The 20,183-nt window shown below is 45.5% G+C and overlaps 1 protein-coding gene across 1 annotated transcript in view; it reads right to left on the reverse strand.

Annotated features, from left to right (window-relative positions):
• The window catches only part of SMYD3 (SET and MYND domain containing 3), a 716,195-nt gene that overhangs the window by 98,524 nt on the left and 597,488 nt on the right, over positions 1-20,183 (reverse strand). The window contains exons 10-11 of the mRNA XM_055323766.1: positions 16,025-16,112; positions 10,385-10,559 (exon numbers count right to left, since the gene is read on the reverse strand). Of these exons, the coding sequence (XP_055179741.1) occupies positions 10,385-10,559; positions 16,025-16,112 (263 nt within the window). The remainder of the gene's footprint in view (positions 1-10,384; positions 10,560-16,024; positions 16,113-20,183) is intronic.

Consider the following 20,183-nt stretch of genomic DNA (forward strand, 5'->3'; position numbering starts at 1 on the left):
CTTCAGTCATTTACAGTTATATTCACCATTTCCCATTTCTCAGGCCTACCTGATTTTCTGCTGGCTCCCTACAGGGGAAAATGGGATTTTTTTTTTTTTCCTACTCTCTCTTCCAAGAGCTGAGAAAAAGGAAAAGAGCAGCTATGTAGCTGCAGAGGCAGCCAAGCAAGAGATTGATTCAATAGTAGAAATTCAATGCATCCCACAAGATTCCCTAGGATTGGATATCCTGCTGCTTAGGGTACAATTTGTTGTAATAAGAAACTGAAGATTTTCTGTCAGGAGAGTCAAAGAGCTCAGTGATGGCTTGTGAAAGTTAAAAAAAAAAAAGTGAACCCCACGGGAAATGTTTTTATTTTGGAATGTTTTTCTAAGTAGGAAGACTACAGGCCATTTCTCAGAGCACATGCTGTTCATATACACACTGGTGACCATATAAGACTCAAAGTTTTCCCGTGCAGGTGACCCAGCCCCAGGGGTAGGCTATGGCTTTCATCTTGCTCCACAAGGAGGTTGTTTCCTGGGAATCAGGCAAACACAACAGAGGAAGAGTATTTCCTGTGTCCTGTCCTAGCCTTGGGTCTCAAGAATCAAAGTAGGTGTAGGTGTGGGAATGGATGGGTTTGGTCCATGGCTGTGGGATTTTTGAGCAAAAAGAATTGGTATTCTTGTCCTTGATGGGATGGGAAACAAGGGAGGGTCTGCAGTGGGGGGGGGGGAGAGAACATGAGCCAGAACAAGGATATCCTCAGAGGACAGGCCCAGAGAGGGGAACAGCTGGGGCACAAACGCAGACCCTGGAATCAGTACCTTATGCATCAGAGTTGAGGAAAAGGAAGATTTTCATGGAGCATGAGCATCTATGGATGGGGTGAAAGCTACGAGTGGGAACTTTTATTTTCCTGGGACATTGCCACCAGGGTGGGTCACAGAGCGGGTCCCTTCAGGCTGGCTTGGAGAAAAACTTCAAGTGGGGAGTTATTCAAAGGTGGGTGGCAGGTGCTCCTCTCCTGGTCTGTGCCTTGCCCGGTAGGCCAAGTGCTAGAATGAGTCAAGCTGTCCTGAAGAGTCTGGCACCTTCCTAGGGCATGGTCCTTGACTGGAAGCTTGAGTGATAAAGGAAGGGTTTAGAGCATGAGAAGGAGTAGGATTTGGTGAAGGAAAGATGGGATAAAAAGTGTTAGATGGATATTTTACACGTTGCTTTAAACTAAAGGTGTGAGGATCACTAATTAAAGAGACTCAGGGGGTATATTCTTCAACTGCTAGCACAGATCTGAAATACACAGACTACAAGTCTGATCACATGGCCACTTGGGTGATTTCCCTTGAACCAGGACTGATCAGGGAACACCTTACTAGACCTTGGACCTCTGTTTGCCCAGGTACTTCCCAGGAGATGAGTGAATATGAATCTGGAAGGGCCTTTAACAATGCAATTCAAAACAAAAATCCAAGCAGGTAGCCAAAGCTGGCAGCTGAGTGGCTGGGCAGCATGCTCCATTCAGAGACGTTGCTACTACAGGAAAGTATCATTTATGTACAAGGGTAACTATAACCCACAAAGGTGCCATGAGCAGAAGGGGATGCTTTGTTGTTGGCTTGGGTTTAAGTTCAATGGAAGGTGGTAGTAATGTGGGATTACTGATCCTGATTTGAAATTAGAAGTTCTGGGGGATCCCTGGGTGGCTCAGTGGTTTGGTGCCTGCCTTCCACCCAGGGTGCGGTCCTGGAGACCCAGGATCGAGTCCCACGTCGGGCTCCCGGCATGGAGCCTGCTTCTCCCTCTGCCTGTATCTCTGCCTCTCTCTCTCTCTCTCTATGTCTATCATGAATAAATAAATAAAATATTTTTAAAAATTTAAAAAAATGAAATTAGAAGTTTTGGGATTCACTCTCTGATGATGACAGAGAAAAGTTATATGCTTCTTGGCTCTTGGCCTACCATGGAGGCCCAAAAGCAGGGAAGACTGCAGCAATGGATAGCACTGACTCATGGCTATTGGGATTTGGAGCAAAGAATCAATATCCTTGCCCCAGGTAAGGGAAGATCTAAAATGCAAAATGCAAGTAGTGTCATGCTGTCACAGATCACCCAGGCCAGAATGTATATAGTCACCTAACTTGTACTACAGGCTTCTTACCACTACCACTCACACGGTCCCAGGGTGTCAGAAATGCCACTGCATATATATGTATGTACAATTTTTGTTAATACCTAACCACCTGGTCAGTTTTGGGCTGAAGAACCCAAAAGTGTCCTAGGCAGATTCTCTCTCAGGAAAGAACCTCTATTTTATATATTGTTTTATATTAAATGTAGCTGAGAATTTCAGCATGTTATTTTAAGGCTGTGTCAAAAGAGTCACATTTAAAAAGCCATATCAAATTATCATATTCCGCCATCAGTATCTCCCTGAATGCTGGATTCTGGGAGAAGGAACCCTCTGGTGAACAACTAGTATCCACTATTCATATTGCACTGGGCTGGTTGTGACCTGAGTATTGAGGTTTACCACTGTTATTCCTAGAGACCCAAGGAGACTGGCCCTGGCTGCTGGGTACCCTCAGAGCTCCTGAACTCAACTGGAAGCCCCAGAAGCAAGAAATTCCTTTTCCAAGCCAGGAAGTTGACTTCCAATAGGTCCAAATACACAAGAAATAAGTATGTGTGGGAGGGTGATCCTTGGGACTGGTATTTTCCAGGGATGGAGAATTGGGAGGCAATGGCCAAGCTGGATATTGCTGGTGTTAGGAGCTGAACTGTGTCCCTCCAAAATTCCCATCTTAAAGCCGGAACCCCTAGTATTTCAGGTTGTGTATTTGGAGATAAGACCTTTAAAGAGGAGATTAAGTTGAATACAGCCCTTGTACATCCTCTGCCACATGCAGCATGCTGGACGTCACCTTCCCCCTCCCCAGTCGGGGCTGTACATGTACCAGCAGCACCTGATCACTCTGTGTCAGCCTTAAGTCAGGTAGGAAAAAGCCAAGGTGGATTAGGGCTTGGTCTGTGAAGCTGCCAGATGTCCCAAACCTATCTTCCACCATCACCTGGAGCTCTGTCGGCATCCAGAACACTTGTTCAAATGCTGGAGGCATGGGGTGGCAGCAATGAGAGAAGAGTTGCTGCAGGAGAGAGGGTAAGGCCACAGCCACCTGCCTCCTTGTTTTCAGAGGGGCTGGAGGGACAGAGCTTTATGCCAGCACCATACAAAGGCTGCCCTTGATTCCTCTTCCAGAGCTAGGACCGTAAAGCTGGGTCACTGTCACTCAGCTCATGGGCTTAAGGTTGGAACCATCCAGTACAGCTGGCCCCTAAATACGACTTTGCCCAAATATACAAGTGGCAGGCCGAGCTAAGTGTCTAAGGCTGTGGGGCCATGGGGCATATGGGGAGGAACTGATCACCACAAAAGAGATTGTGACTTCTCTACTTCCCCTAGAGAAGTTCAGTCCTAGAGACTGCCCACAGTGCTCTCCTTCACCCTCCCACCATGTGTGAGCTGAAGGTTATTTGTCCCTGTGGAGCACAGGATGTTAGGTGTGTGCGCAAGTCAGTGGTTAAAGAACCAGTATGTGAGTGCAGTGGAGACTGTCCCTAATGCTGGCTCCGTTCATCTCCTCCCTCCTCTTCCCGCTCCTCCTTGCTGTTTCCTTTTTTGCATTTCTAGACTCCAAAATAAGAGAGCCCCTGGGAACTGACATTAAAAAGTTTAAATTAAAAATGCTTGGGCCTCATACATCCATGAAAGCAAAAGAAACAAAAGCAAAAATGAACTATTGGGACTTCATCAAAATAAGAAGCTTTTGTACAGCAAAGGATACAGTCAACAAAACTCAAAGACAACCTACAGAATGGGAGAAGATATTTGCAAATGACGTATCAGATAAAGGGCTAGTATCCAAGATCTATAAAGAACTTATTAAACTCAACAGCAAAGAAACAAACAATCCAATCATGAAATGGGCAAAAGACATGAAGAGAAATCTCACAGAGGAAGACATAGACATGGCCAACAAGCACATGAGAAAATGCTCTGCATCACTTGCCATCAGGGAAATACAAATCAAAACCACAATGAGATACCACCTCACACCAGTGAGAATGGGGAAAATTAACAAGGCAGGAAACCACAAAATTTGGAGAGGATGCGGAGAAAAGGGAAGCCTCTTGCACTGTTGGTGGGAATGTGAACTGGTGCAGCCACTCTGGAAAACTGTGTGGAGGTTCCTCAAAGAGTTAAAAATAGATCTGCCCTATGATCCAGCAATTGCACTGTTGGGGATTTACCCCAAAGATACAGATGCAATGAAATGCCGGGACACCTGCACCCCGATGTTTATAGCAGCAATGTCCACAATAGCTAAACTGTGGAAGGAGCCTCGGTGCCCATCGAAAGATGAATGGATAAAGAAGATGTGGTTCATGTATACAATGGAATATTACTCAGCTGTTAGAAACGACAAATACCCACCATTTGCTTCAACGTGGATGGAACTGGAGGGTATTATGCTGAGTGAAGTAAGTCAATCAGAGAAGGACAGTGTATGTTCTCATTCATTTGGGGAATATGAATAATAGTGAAAGGGAATATAAGGGAAGGGAGAAGAAGTGTGTGGGGAATATCAGAAAGGGAGACAGAACATAAAGACTTCTAACTCTGGGAAATGAACTAGGGGTAGTGGAAGGGGAGGAGGGCGGGGGGTGGGGGTGAATGGGTGACGGGCACTGAGGGGGACACTTGACGGGATGAGCACTGGGTGTTATTCTGTATGTTGGTAAATTGAACACCAATAAAAATTAATTTATTTAAAAAAATGCTTGGGCCTCAATGGACCAGTTTGCACGCTGCTGTGCAGGCAGTCATCCCTCTGTCCAGACCGAGGGGCCATGGCTAAGAAACCAGCCTTAGAAAATCAGTAGCAAAGGAAAAGGGGACCTGGTTAGGTGGATCAAGTGACTCAGTATTTGACACAAACACACAGCTCAAAATCTTGGACAGGGGTCTGGCCAAAGATACCTTAATGGGAAGTTACAGTGTGGAAAAAAATGATTAAGTGGCCAAAGGATTACTGTCCACATCCACAAGCAGAGAATAAAATGTCTGTTCACTCACTGGGGGAGACAGTTCTGAAAGCCTCACCATGGAGGGCAAACGGCCAACAAGGTAAGTGACCGGAACACTGCATAAAGTGCAAGCACTCGGGTCCCCTCCTGGGTAGAGTCCTGGCTCTGGTGTACTCTCTAGGTCCCATTCTGTGAGCGTGGCAGAGGAAGATTTCATACTAGGTAATACCTCGGCTAAGGACCCTGCCCTGTAGGAGTGAGCTTTACTGACAGGTACCTGGACAGAAGCATCATCACAGGGCTCCTGAACAGCATCTGTGCCATACAGAGATGAGGGTCCAGCACAGGCGGGCCAGGTAAGTGCCTGCTGAGGGACTGTGCCAAGCACTCTCCCAGGTTCCCAGAACACCCATAGTACCCCCAATTGCACCTGCTCTCTCAGGACCCCATGTCACCCACATGCCACCTGCACAGCACCTATACTCCCAGGTCCCCACAATACCCACATGGCACCCACAAGCTCTGCTGGGTCCTGAACCACAACATACTGATTGATGACAAAACCCCACCAAAGAGCAATTTCAGGTCTTCAGAAGAAAAGCCAGCTAGGAAACAGCAGTGGCGGGCACTGCTGTGATGAAACCTTGCACTTTGTCAACTTATCTGCCAAAGCTTCTGAGGGAAAAGTAAAAAAAAATCGCTGGCAAAATGAACCTGGCAGGGCTGCTGTGTAATCACTGGCAATCCTGGAGTCACAAACACCTGGCTTGTAAACATGTCTTGCACACAGAGCACCAGCTGCCTTCCACTTCCATTTTGCCACCACTTCTAACAACAAAGCACAGGACACCATGCGAGGGGAGATCACTCTTTCAGCCTTCTCCCAGATGAGGGGGATCCAGTGCGGCTACCCAGTCTCTGATCCCACACCAGCTTGTTCAAATCCCTTCATGGTTCGTGTTCTTCTGTGCTTTCCTAGGAGATTCACAAAAATGTCCTTCCCGCCACCACAAAATACTATTTTGTCAGTCAATACCAGCAAATCTGACCATTTAAGAGCAGGCTTTAGTCAAGGAAAAGGGGAAGACTCCTATATTTTGAAATGAATTTGGGTCAGATATATTAGAAACTGTGTCCCCTGTTCTCAATTCTTTTTTTTTTTTTCATTTTCAATTCTTTTAGGGAAGTGACATCTTGGTGGATGGGGGACACAATTTGGTGGTCATTATCCCCCGTTAAAATGAACATACATTTTGATGCAGTATGTTAGCATTTAGGAACTGATTATATGCTTCTGCCTGTGTCTCTGCCTCTTTCTCTGCATCTCTCATGAATAATAAAATATTTTTTTTAAAAAAGGAATTTATCATATGGATTTACCCAATAGATTGGACACATTGGTACACAAAGATTCAAGTACATGGATGCTAATGGCAGTAATTTTTTTTAAAGATTTTTTTTTATTTATGAGAGACACACAGAGGCAGAGATATAGGCAAAGGGAAAAGCAGGCTCCCTGTGGGGAACCCAATGTGAGACTCAATCCCAGGACCCTGGGATCATGCCCTGAGCCAAAAGCAGACGCTCAACCACTGAGCCACCCAGGTGTCCCAATGGTAGTGGTATTTCTTGATATAGTAAACATAAATGGAAATAGTAGGGACTAGTGTACAAATTACAGTACATTCATAAAATGAAAGTCAATGTATCTGTCAAAAAGAATGAGGTTGATATTCAGAAACTGGTCTGGACTGATGTCCATGCTTTTAGTAAGTGACAGCAGTTACAGAACATGGGATTTTCTTCTCTGCCCACTCAGAAGAATTCTTGGCTTCCCTTTCTTCACCCACTGGTTTACTGGAGACACCTAGCAGATGCAGATTGGGACTGAGTCTTTCCACAAGAAAGACAAGAAGAGGAGAGAGAAGGAAAGAAGAGGGAAGAAAATGGAAGAGCCTGGGTAAGCAGCTTTGAGGGGAGAAGTGAGAGAGAGGGCAAACGAGGATCTCTGAGGGTGTAAGGAAACAGAATAGAATGGTGGCTCTGAACAATCAGGCATGTGTATTACAAATGGAAGGTTAGGTACACACACTGAAAACTTCAGGAAAGAAACTTATGTGGTTATCTTTATTTTTATTTATTTATTTTTTGTGGTTATCTTTAGGGAGTGGAACAGGTGTTCGAAAGATGAGGGTGATTTTTATTTGTGTTATGTTGAAAACATCCTTTCCTAGAAGTCCGTGCTTTTCTTAAAACAAAAATTGGGTTACCACAACACTTGTGGAGGTAACAGAGCAAGCTGCATCTCTAGAGCTTTCTCTCGGTCCTAAAGAAAACCAAGTTTGATTTTATATTCAGCATCATTTAAATTTTAAGTTTCAAACTACATTCAGTTTCGTTTTTATATTTTTCTCTTTTTATTTGTACACAAATGTGTAGCATACACTGGTAATATTAGGGGCTGAGCAGACTTTCAGGGGCTAGTCTGGTGATACCATCATAATCCTTAACACCTTCTTCAACAGGAAAACGCTTCCTGAGCTCCAAATTACCACTGGCAAACTAACTTTTGGGACCCAGCCGATCTTATGGTTAAGATTTTAATTAAATTTTTAATGAAAATTTATGAAATACCTTTAAGCTGCTTTCCCTCTGATTAATGTTCATAATGCTACAGTACAGATGACCAACCACATATAATCACAATGCTCTCAGAAGAAATGGTAGGAGCTAAAGATGATAAATTTTGTTGTGTGTGAATTAATGCCAATCTACTTTATGAAACAAAAATTCAGCCAAGGTCAGGAGGAGAAAATCATCCCTAGAGTCTTGACCTCAATCTGGCTGTTGCAAACAGTATACTGACTTTGTAAAACTGTTAGAGCAGGTGGCAATCAGGTTACTTCCCAATAACTCACGCTGAGCTAACTGCCCATGTCATTGGCCAACAGTGAACCAAAGGCCCACCTCAAGCATGTGTGGGGACACCATGTCGGTGGTGACGGCCCACAGCAGAACCTCCCTTGTGCACACATGAGGGGTGGACACCACCAGCAACTTTTGGATTCCTGCCTTGCATGTTTGGATTGTTAAAGGACTTGCAGAGCATCTGACCCATTTGCTGCCTGTTCTCACTTTTGGTGAGCTAACAGGGCTTAATAAAGGCATAGAACAACAGCATCCAACCTCTCACTGCTCACAGCTTGGTTATGCATAGCTCTTCTTCTACAATATTGCTGCAAGTACACTGTTCAGATCTCACTCTTTGGAAAGGATCAATCCATATAGACGGGATTTTTGGAAACACAGAACACCACATGGCAACTTCTTAACAAGCTCCGGGGAAGAGAAACTGAGGAGGCTAGGAAGTCTGTCCCCCAGCACATGAATACAGTGTACCCCTACAGAGAGACTGTGACCTGCCAAACACCAGAAAAATATAACCACGTTTTCCAAACAATATGGAGTCCATTCTGGTGGATGTGGCCTCACTGACAAGAAAGGCTCCTTTGTCTGACTCAAGTCAGCGAAATTGCCAGTTAATTAAGGGGTAAGTTCATCCTTTGGAGAAGCCTTAATAGGTGTAGGGAAAGAAAATTCAAAATTACGTGCAGAGGCAGCACCAAAGTGGGAAAGCAGTATCAAGTATCTGTGCACAGAGCAGCCCCGAGGACAGCCTGGGTGTGCAAAGGACAGGGGGTAGGGCAGGAGCAGGCACACGTCAGCACCGGGGGGGGGGGGGGGCCTGCATCTCCTGGCTGCAGCCCAACCACTCAACGTGTAGTTTGGCTTCATGAGACCCAGCCCGAGAGTTCAGAGAGGTGACACCAACCATCCCAGACCTGCCTCTCATTGCAACACTGGAGCTCAGAGAACAGAGCCTTATCTCTTTGTGCTCAGTTCATATTTTCTGAAAACCCACAAGATTCATCATCCTGAGCAGACATTTCATGCTCATGGGAAAGTCTACAGTCTCAGCCCTGAAGGCAATCTGTTCTAAAGTTTGATTCGAGCTGACTCACAGTCTGGATTCCAGAGTTGTCCGACCACAAGGCAGTGGTAGAAGCCACCTACGGAAGCTCTGGAAACACCCTCGGGGCTCCCTGGTGCGGTGGCTGGTCTGTACACCCCTGTCGTCCACCCGGCTGGTGGGGCCTTCAAGCTTCTCCTGGCCTGCTCAGTGCTCCTGGCCCAGGCCTGGCTTCCTGACTCTGTGTCTCACTTCCTGCTTCCCACCCTTGCCTGAACTGAGATCCTAGATCCTGATTGCTTCCATTCTTCTTAGGTTGATCCTGGTAACCTCCCCTCTCAGCCACCTCCTGAGGCTTGTCTTCAAGTGCAGATAGGCAGTTCCACGGACTCTGCCCCCCTCCCTCACCTGTTGTCCCACATGGCCTGGGTTGAGACCTGGGTTCTCCCTCGGTTTAGGCCCACAGGGCTGACATCGTATTTGCACGGTGTTCAGGGCTCCCCAGAAGGGACCTCCCACCCTCCCCATGCCTTCCAGGCTCCAGGGCACCTTCCCAGCAATAGGTGACCTGTTCTGTGTTGGAGATGGTTGTTCCAACCTCACATGACCGTATGAATGACTCTGAGCCCTTTCCCTTGGGCTGATCTATCCTGACTTCCAAACTCATGGTCTTGGCCCATGGCAAACCTGGGCCCACACCCACCAGCACCACACCTGCAGCACTAGACATGAATGCTGCCAGAGCTCCTGTGAGTCACAAGAACATCTAGGGACAAAGCACCCACTCAGCTGAAGGAGCTACGGTCAGTCAAGATACAGTTAGCAATAGCTTCTTCACCTGACTCCACAACATGTCTGGGTGCAGGCTGTCTCCCTGCTCTCCAGCTCAGGACAGGAGGTGGTCATGGGGTCACCTGATTCACATGAAGGCACCTGGGAACCATAAAGCCCTGACAAGTGGAAGAGGCCATCATCCATCGGCTAGACCGAGGGCCCCATACGGGCCATCCTCACTGGTGTCAGCAAAGGCTAAGGACACGGCCTCCCCCTGGGCTGAGTACCTGCCGTATGCCCCTGGCTGCCCCCAATGCTCTGCCTCTGCCCGGTCGCCGCCAGCAGCACACGGCATGGTGATCACAGGCTCCACAGAGAGACTGCAGCTCACTCGTCTCTGCACCCCCACAGCCTGGCACATGGCAGGAACCTCACGAGCTCAGGTGAGCAAAACCCGGTTAGCTCTTACACATTGACGGAGAAGCACGCGGCAGGACCCAGTAAGAAGTGGTCATCAGAATGATCGCAGGATGGCAATCCTCTGGCCCAGCCCTCCCCCCGGGACTCACCGGTACGGCTCCATGGTTCGAATTCCGTAGAACAATGCCTCCTCCAGCAGACCGAGGTTGATGCAGGCGTCCATGGCACAGTCAAGCACCCTCAGCTGGTAGACGTTGATGTCAGGAAGCCGTTCGGCATTGCTGCTGATGATCGTCTGGCACATGGCCAGCACCTGTTCCCACTCTGTTATTAACCTTAGTTAAGGATTCATTGTCTCCACCAAGAAAACAAGCAAAACGAGATTCTCCAAGAGGCTGAAGAGCTCCCAGGCACAGGAGGGAGGGAAGAGCCCATTATTTTACACAGATGAGCTGCCTGAAAACATACTTGAGGAACAAACATGTGTAAGTGGCATCTCAGGGAAGTAAATTCTGTTTACGCCAACAAACCGTCTTCCAACCAAGCCTGTACTTTGGGGGGATTAAGACTTCCGAAGAGCCATGCTTTCTTCGCGCTCCGATATGTATTCTCTTGAAAGCTAGTCATGAAATAATGCAGCTGCTGATTATACCAAACTACCGATTAAGTTAGTTCAGTTTAAATTATGTACTCTATTAGCTTCTGTTAGGAAACCAATCGGAAATTAAAGAAGCTTCAGACAGATTCCATTTTTAAAAGGAGGAGCTCCTTTCTGCTCCCTGGGTCCTCTGAACCGGGGGCCAACAAGAAGCCGGGGGTCCAACCCACAGGAACATAGGAAGAGAAGAACTTGAAGAAATATATCTTCACCGGGTCTCACATTGAAGCTTTTTTATCATAAAGTGGAAGGGATCCAAGCCGATACTTAACAACAAAAAAGATTCTTATTTTGAACCCCCAAAGAAAAAATATCTTAACATGGCTCGTGCACATAAATTGCAGGCAGGGCAGGAGAAAGGATGCTTGAAGGAGGACAAGGAGGGGTGCCTGGATGGTGGTGCTGGTTCAGCGTCCAACTCTTGACTTGGGGTCAGATCATGATCTTAGGGTCATTGGGTTGAGCCCTGTGTTGGGCTCCATGTTCAGTGTGGAGTCTGCTGGAGATTCTCTCTCTCCTTCAGCACTCCCCCATCCCCTGCACTCTCTCTCTGTCTCAAATAAATCTTTTAAAACAATAATAAAAGACAGGGAGAAGACTCAATGCCCACTTATAAGCAGCTCTGACTGATTCGCTGTGAGTCCATGCCTTCCTCTAGTGGAGGCTTGGTGTGATTGCACTTCCTAAAACAGCTATCATTCCCTGGCCTCTTGCAGAGGGAGCCCGAGGATTGAGGCATGGAGTCTGGAATGTGGAGCATGCCTTGAATCTCCCCCGGGTGAACACCCTGGAAGCACAGCTGAAGGCCAGAGTGCAGGCACCTGGGATGCACACACTTCCCTTTCTGCGCCCCTGCTGCAGGGGTGTTAGGTGTTAGGGGAGATGCGGGCCCATCCCCATGCCCCTTGCAACCTGTGCAGCTCCACGTCCAACCACTTTCATGTGCTGCACTTCCACTAGAAGAAAAGGCCTGAAGATTTCAGGTGCAGCAGAAGTGGCACCGCTTTTGATTTCAACCTAAGTGACTTCTGTCAGGGGTGAGATGTGAGGTTCTGAGGGTGTCACCTGAGCTCTCAAAGTGACGTGACCTTTGATGGTGACTAGGTGTAATGAAAATGGTCGAGTGGACTGAACCCCCATCTATCTGTCAACACCTCCACACAATCCAGTCTCTTCACGATCAGTGCCCCCCACCCCAACCAAAGCCCCCTCCATCCTCCAGCAGGTACGCACCCAGCACACCCTGCCCTGAACTGACAGAGCCCTCCAGCGACACCCACCTCTCCCAGCTTCCATGCCACCTGGCGGTGCTGCCCTCCACAATGTTGGCAAATGCTAGTAATAATCCAGTCAAGTGGCTTGTGTGAGTGAGGACAAAGGTCTTTATGAACCCTCACAGGACAGGTGTGTTTCTTTTCAGTGGGGACCCTCTGGAGGCATGCACCTTACCCCCAAGGCATGACTTCTGTGGTTAGAATTGCAAGTGTCATGATGCACGGCGGAGGGTGTTTACTGCATACTTTCGTACACTATGTGATTTTAGGATGAAGCCCGTCTCCAAGGAGTCAACTTTGGTCTCAGACAAGGTACATTTATTGAAGAAAAGTGAGTTGGTGACTTTCTTTTGTATCCATCTGATGTGAACATATAAAGTGCACCGAATGTATCCCCAGAGGCTGGGGGGAAGCAGTATCGCAGGCAATACGCTGATTTTGTAACAGATTGCCAGGCTAACCTCTGTGGCTTTCCATTCCATGATTAGATATTTGACGAACTGTCAGGAGGAATGACTGTCTCTTGCACAATGCTAGACATTTCTGTGGCAAGACTTTGCGCCTTATTTTAACATTGTGTTGTTTGACCTCCATTACTATTTGCCTACTCATTTATATATGCTCCAACTCATTTGAAAGAGGTTTGAGGTGACAAGCCTTAGAAATACAAACCAGATGTGATATTCTGCAGCCACTGATAGGAATACATCTACTTTATCCCCCAGCAAGCTGGAAGGGACCGCGTGCCAATTTCCCTTCACAACACTGGCAACTGTCTCCTGGCAAACAAGACAAACCTTTCCTGTAAAACACCCCAGTGAGCAAAAAAATGGAATAATTTTAACTAAGAGGCTTTTCCCCTAAGCTAATGCTGACATTGTATTTGCTCAGAAATGTAGTCACTGACATTTGCTTGGTGTTGCGTACAAGTCATTCTGGTTCAGAGAGGGGCTGAGCCCTGGACCAAAGCGGGGTAGAGAGCCTCTCCGAAGCAGACAGAACAATCCCTCCAAGGACAGAACAGATACCCTTTCTCCTGAACCCTTTTAAATGACCGTAAGAGGACTGGGGGGGGGGGGAGAAAAAGGGGAATAAAGTAAATCCACTTGGGAATTAATCAACTTTTTTGGGACCATGGGGCTTTTAGTCACTTAGTATCGTATTACTGTACTGCTTAGAATCCTCCCATGGGCGCCCCCCCCCCCCCATGCACAGGCCTCATGTTCTGTGCATGGTGTATAAGGCCTTGCCATGTCTCCCTGATTGTGAACAACTGGGGACTCCATGACTGTATTATCTCACACTCCATATGACTACACAGGCCCCCTCCTCTGATGGACGCCTTTCTTCACTGTCAGCCTGGAGAACTCACTCCTACTACACGCCCCAGACATAGCTCAGTGGTCACTTCCTCTGTGGAACCTTCTTTCACCTCCCAGAATTGACTACTATGCCTTTGATGCCCTGCAGAGATCTATGTACCAACACAGGTATTCATTTCTATGTGAGTGCAGGGCTGCATCCTCTTCATCCTTCCCGGACCCAAAGGTGGGCTGTAACTGGTAAGGCACCTGGAAGAATCAGTTTTCAGTGAAGCCTTGTCCCACTGAGACCCAACAGTAGCTGGGTCATCCAGGGCCCTAACTCCATAGCAGAGGACCACACAAATGAGCCTACTCCTCTGCAGTATAATGGTCCTTTGAACCCAAGAAGGGTCCACTCTTATTCCTGGAGCTAACCATTTTCCTAGTATCTCCCACCCTGCCTACAGACGGGGTTTCAAACTCCATTTGGGGGGCACCCAGGTGGATCAGTGGTTGAGTGTCTGCCTTTGGCTCAGGTCGTGATCCCAGGATTCTGGGATCGAGTCCCATGGGGAGCCTGCTTCTCCCCCACTGCCTATGTCTCTGCCTCCCTCTCTGTGTCTCTGATGAATAAATAAAATCTTAAAAAACAAAAAACCCAACTCCATTCAGATCCTGGCTCTATTCCTCACAACTTTTTTGATTTTTCTATATCCTTCCTAATATGCCCACCCCAAACTGAACCAAAAGCTCTGGATATGATCAGACTCCTAGATCACCTTTCTTGTTTCCTTTTCTCCATTAATACAGCCTGAGATCATAGTAGTTTTTTGAGAGGCTATATCATCCTCTTAAATTTGATTAAGTTTTGCTATTTACTAAAGCCCTAAAATTGTTCCACATATTTTGCTGCTAAGCTTGATGTATATTTACACATTTAAACTCTTTGACTGGGATCCCTGGGTGGTGCAGTGGTTTGGCGCCTGCCTTTGGCCCAGGGCGCGATCCTGGAGACCCGGGATCGAATCCCACGTCAGGCTCCCGGTGCATGGAGCCTGCTTCTCCCTCTGCCTGTGTCTCTGCCTCTCTCTCTCTCTCTCTCTCTCTCTCTCTCTATCATAAATAAATAAAAATTAAAAAAATTTAAAAAAAACTCTTTGACCCAAAGACAACATTTTATATACATTCTTGTTGAATTTAATCTCTTTAGATTCAGGCATCATTCAAATCTTCAGAGATCTTGAGTTCTGGATTCTATCATCCCACCCTGCCATCCTCCCCACCTATAACTTTTGGGAATCAGATAATTCTGTGGCTCTGTATCTTCCTTCAAAGCACAGAGCCAAAGGCAGGAGAGGATTGAGGTGGGAACAGAGCACTCCAGAATGACAGTGAACCCGGCAGCATCATTTTCTCAGTATGGCTATTCAAGCATTGAGGAAGCTGTCTGGCCATGCTAGCATCTAGCATCAATGTCTTGCCTGCTTTTAACTAAATTTCTTCCTGAAATCCACATATGAATTTTACCCAAGAAAGCCATGACTTTGCGGACTCACTTGCTTCCACTGAACCTATGGACCTTGGGCTGATCACAGCTTCCTTTTCCATTCCTTTAGTAATCAATTACAGATTCTTTACAAAAACAAAACAAAACAAAACACAACTCACTAGATAAAGATTTCAGAAACTAGTTATTTTACTTCTAAAAAAAGTAACATTTGTCCATCTACCTCTCCTATTCTGTACAATTCTTTAAAGAACATTGTAGATAGAAACTTCATTTGCAGATTTTCTTATTGCCTGGGATCTAATTTCCCCAAAGCATCTGAAGGACCTTGCACTATCTTTTTCATCTACCTTGATCTATTTCTTCTTACCGCGTTTCCCTCTGTCATGTTTTTGCTCAAGTGAACTCCCCTACTGGAAGCAACCTCCTGTTCAGCCTATGCTCATTCAAATCCCATCCTTGATTTGGGCTACCTCTCACCCAGTACACCACCAGTGTTGTTCAGTGATATTCAGATGATGTGCCAGATGACCACCAGCAAGAGGGCTCTCTCTTTACTCTGAACTTTGACCCACTCATGGTCCTTACTATTTATGCCCAGAAAATTTATTGTGCAGCAGCTACTGCTGCCATGGTGGTCGTGGTTGATTTAATATGAAGCTTCTAGATCCTGAGAGTCAATGGCATTAAATTTTAAGGATTCTAAGTTATTCTTTCCTAGAGAAGTAGGTTATGGGAGGAACAGAATACAGAAATTTGTTACCTTGTACCTATAGAGACTATTACTTACTGTCCTATTACTAGCCATGAATTTTGATTACTATCTAATGGGGGTGAGGTTTTTATGCTGATCCTGCCATGATCTGCCCGAGCCATTACCCAAAATGTTGGCTGGGATTTGGGAATGAGCTTGTGACCATGAAACAGAATGAAGCTCACTGGCTCACATGGAAGTCAAACCATGGACTTGGCTTCATTAACGCCAAGCTCCAACCAATAAAGAAGCAATTCCAATAGTATGGTTCAATCCACAGGTAAAAGGATACTCCAATGTGCCTTCAGTTCTTCAATTTTTTTCAAGGATTCTTGAACTTCCCTCCATACTTGCTCATCGCCAGTGAGCATATCAGCATCCTATTCAGGTCAAATGAAGAGAATAGAAAGGAAGACAAATTATTCAATTAAAAAATAAGCAAAAGAAAAAAATGGGCAAATGATTTGAACAGATATTTCTCCAGAGAAGATATACAAATGGCCAATAAGCACATAGAAAGATGTTCAACGTCATTAGCCACCAGGGAGATGCAATTCAAAACCATAATGAGACATCACTTCACACCCCCAGCTTGGCTATAGGGATATCAAAAGGTAATAACAAGTGTTGGCGAGGATGTGGAAAACCTGAAACTCATATATTACCGGTAGCAATGTGAAATGTTTCAGGAACTTTGGAAAAAAAGTCTGGCAGTTTCTCAAAAAGTTCAATACAGAGTTACCATATCATTTAACAATTCTACTCAGATATATACCCAAGAGAAAGGAAAACATACGTTCACACAAAAACTTGTGCATCAATGTCTATAGCAGCATAATGCTAGCAAATAAGGTGGAAACAACCCAAATGCCCATCAGCTGATGAATGGATAAATAAAATACAGCATATTCCATCCAATGGAATATTACTGGCAGTAAAAAGAAATGAATTACTACAACACAGATGACCCCTAAAAACACCATGCTAAGTGTAAGAAGCCAGTCACAATCATATATTGTATGATTCCACTGATGTGAAATGTTCAGAATAGGCAAATTCATAGAGACAAAGTCAATTACTAATCAGCTAAGGAGAGGCAGGGGAGGGGGCTGGGGGGTTAGTGAACAGGACTGCTCATGAGGATGTTTCTTCTTGGGGTGATGAAAATATAGTAAAAACCACTGTGCTAATGGTTCCACAACTTGGTGAATATACTTGTATACTTTGATTGACTGCTTTGTATATGTGAATTATATCTCGATAAAGCTGATTATGTATCAGGAAGGGGAAGAGGGGCAAGAGAAAGAATCATCTGTTTGGAGACCTACAGATACTTTAATAAAAAAATGTAGTTATCAATCAAAATGAGTCTAGGAAAGACTAAGACGAGTACAATTACACCCATGTGAACTTATTTTGACTTCTATAAAAAACTGAAAAAAAAAAAAAGAAAAAAGAGATACTCAACAATTTAAAAAGCAATTAAAAAAATAAAAAGCAATTCAAAACAAAAGTGTGAGTTAGATTTATTAAGTGTTTCTCCCCTGGTTTAGCAAGCAGGTCCTGTATTTTTCCTGTATGTCCACAGCTTCAGAGCTCCATAGCCATGTGTGGCTGTGAGCACCATGTTGGGCAGCACAGTTAGAGAACAATTCTGTCACAGAAAGTTCTATTGGACAGAGCTGCTTTAGAGAAGTTAATCAAAGCATAAAATACGGTCATCAGACACCATTCATTTAAAACCAGGTGTTTAATATTCATTAAATTCTCAGTAGGTGTCAGAAACCATCCTAGGAAGTCATATCAAATTACGGCCAAATCATGGTAAGGGTGAGGGAGGGAAGACTTTTTCAAACTATAGAGATCTCCCTGGAGGTTTTTACATGCCTACCAGGGGACATTTATACAATGACCCTTATAAGAATCACTGCAAGAGTCGGCCTGTGTTACTGGTAGGAAGCTACAGATCACTGAGGTGTGCCAGGGCAGAGAAAAAAGAGGACCACGGAGAGCCAGAGAAAAGAGCTCTCAAGAAGAAGGTGAGGCTTTGGGTGTGCAGAAGAGGAAATGTACGTGCTTGTGTGAGTATGTTTGTGTAGAAGGGATTCAAGGATCTTTAAGTATACATGTTGTGCATATGAATAATATCACAGGGTGGTTTTTAAAGGACACCATAAGTGCACCCTACTTTTTTGGGGGGAAATTCTAAATAAGAACCTAGCTTTCTGTACATAGGACAAGGCAATGAAAGTTAATTGCTTTTAAAAAGGTAAACATAAATCTTCTAAATACCTGCCCTAAGTCCATATTCATCTCCTAAAGCCTCAGTTCTCTCACCTTACTCCAAAGCAACTTCCTAGTGCCTCCCAGATAAAGCCCCGTATGTTAAATCTTGACAATCATGGCTATTTAAGGATGAAATATTCCTGTTTTACATTTCACAACCACAGGCTCAAGCCTTAGGCTCTAGGTAAATTGTCTCACTTGTTAGAATCTACAGGAGGCAGAATAACAGAGCCCCACAGATGTCCACGTCCTGGTCCCCAGACCCTGTACATATGTGGGTACACAGCAAAGGGAAATTAAATTGCCAACGGGATGAAGGCTGCTAGTCGCTGACCCAAAAATAAGCAGAGTGTCCTGGATTTCCCAGGTGGGCCCAGTGTAATCACAAAGGTCTTTCAGAGTGTCAGAAAGAGACAGGAGAAGAGGTCAGTGATGTGACATGAAGACCCAACCTCCCTGTTGACTTAGAAGACAGAGGAAGGGAACCAAAGACCCAAGGAGTGCAGGCGGCTTCCAAAAGCCAGCAAAGTCAAGGAAACAAATCCCCACCCTGGAGACTTTACAAAGGAAGGTAGCCCTGCCAAGATCTTCATTTTTGCCCAGTGAGACCTGTGTCAGGCTTCTGATCTTCAGAACTCTAAGATCATAAATCTGTGTTGTTTGCCAGATTTAAGCCACTGAGTTTGTGATCATCTGTTATAGCAGCAATAGAAAACTACTACAGTCCCTCACACCCCTGCTGTTCTTCTGGCCACTGAACCTTGGCATATGCCCCTCCCTGTGGCTAAAATGAAGTCACCTGATCATTAATCTATTCTATCAGCACTTACCAAGTACCCACCCTAGTGCAATGTTCCAGGCACTGAGAATAGAGCAGTAAAGGAATCATAGTGTTTACACCGAAGAGGCAGGAGGAGCATGGTATGACAGGGAACATGCACATGTAAAATACATATTTATTGGAGGGAAAAACAAGCAAGCAGGGAAGGTGGATGGGGAGTACTGGCCGCAGGGAGTTCCACTTTAGGCAGGGTGATCAGGGAAAGCCTGAAGATCTGAGAGTGGTAAAGCAGTGGGAGATAAGAATTCCAGGGAGAAGGGACAGTGAGTGCCCCAGTGCAGAGCCAGGAGCTTGCCCAATGTTCCAGAAATAGCAAGGAGGCAGGTATGGATAGAGGTCCTCAGTTATAGTTTGTGTGCAGGTCAAATCTTCTCCATTTTAGAGCTAAATATAGGTTCTCTTCTTCTTTGATCCTGGCCCTCCCAAATACCTGGCACAGCTCACTGTACATAACAAACACCCAGTTAAACATCTGGAGGATGGATCTGGAAGATGAAAGTTGACATCTGTTTGGTCATGATCTGGATATCTCTTGTATGTATTTCCATTATTCCCCACAACATCCTTGTAGGGCATCCATACCTTTAATCTACAAATGAGGCACAAGATAGCTCTAATGCTTAAGTAACTGCTACAATGTCCTCTGTCCCTCACTGCCAGAGGTAAGATTCAAATCCAAGTCTGCTGGCTTCATGGCTCAAGCTCTTTGTGCTACCTTTACGTTTCATTTGGATTTGTTCTTCTCCTAGGCTTGCTTAAAAGGTGAAATAGGTCTGTGAGATAGTAACTCCAAAATATCTTCAAATCATGGTTCCTAGGATCTTCCTAATACCAGCATTTGGAAAAAGGCAGTAAATCCTTTAATATGGATCCCACAGTGGATTTGGTCCTCTTCCACCAAGCGGGATGAGACCAGGGGAAGACAGAATAATTTCATATGGGAATTATGCTCACAACTAAACCCCCACAATAATCTGACTGGCTGTTCTTTGGGTTGGGCCTAAGACTTTGCTACTTAACAGAGGAGCAGTCAAGCCTTGAAACTGCTTCCAAACCGCCAAAAATAATAGCTCTGAGAGCACTCTATATTGGAGCAAGACAAACTATATTCATTATCAGCTACCCATCAACTCCCTGGAGTGTTTCACTATGATGAGAGTGTACTATTCACTACACCCTTGGGCTCTCAACTCACCTCACTCCCACCAACCTTCTTGTTCTATCCTGTAACTTCTTCTGTGACTGTCCCCACAGTGGGGTCTGTCTCCCTCTCCCCACACCAGGTAGGGACACATTCGATTGTGTATGTTCTTACATACATATG

Source organism: Nyctereutes procyonoides, unplaced genomic scaffold (assembly GCF_905146905.1).
Source record: "Nyctereutes procyonoides isolate TBG_1078 unplaced genomic scaffold, NYPRO_anot_genome, whole genome shotgun sequence".
Classification (NCBI taxonomy): domain Eukaryota; kingdom Metazoa; phylum Chordata; class Mammalia; order Carnivora; family Canidae; genus Nyctereutes; species Nyctereutes procyonoides.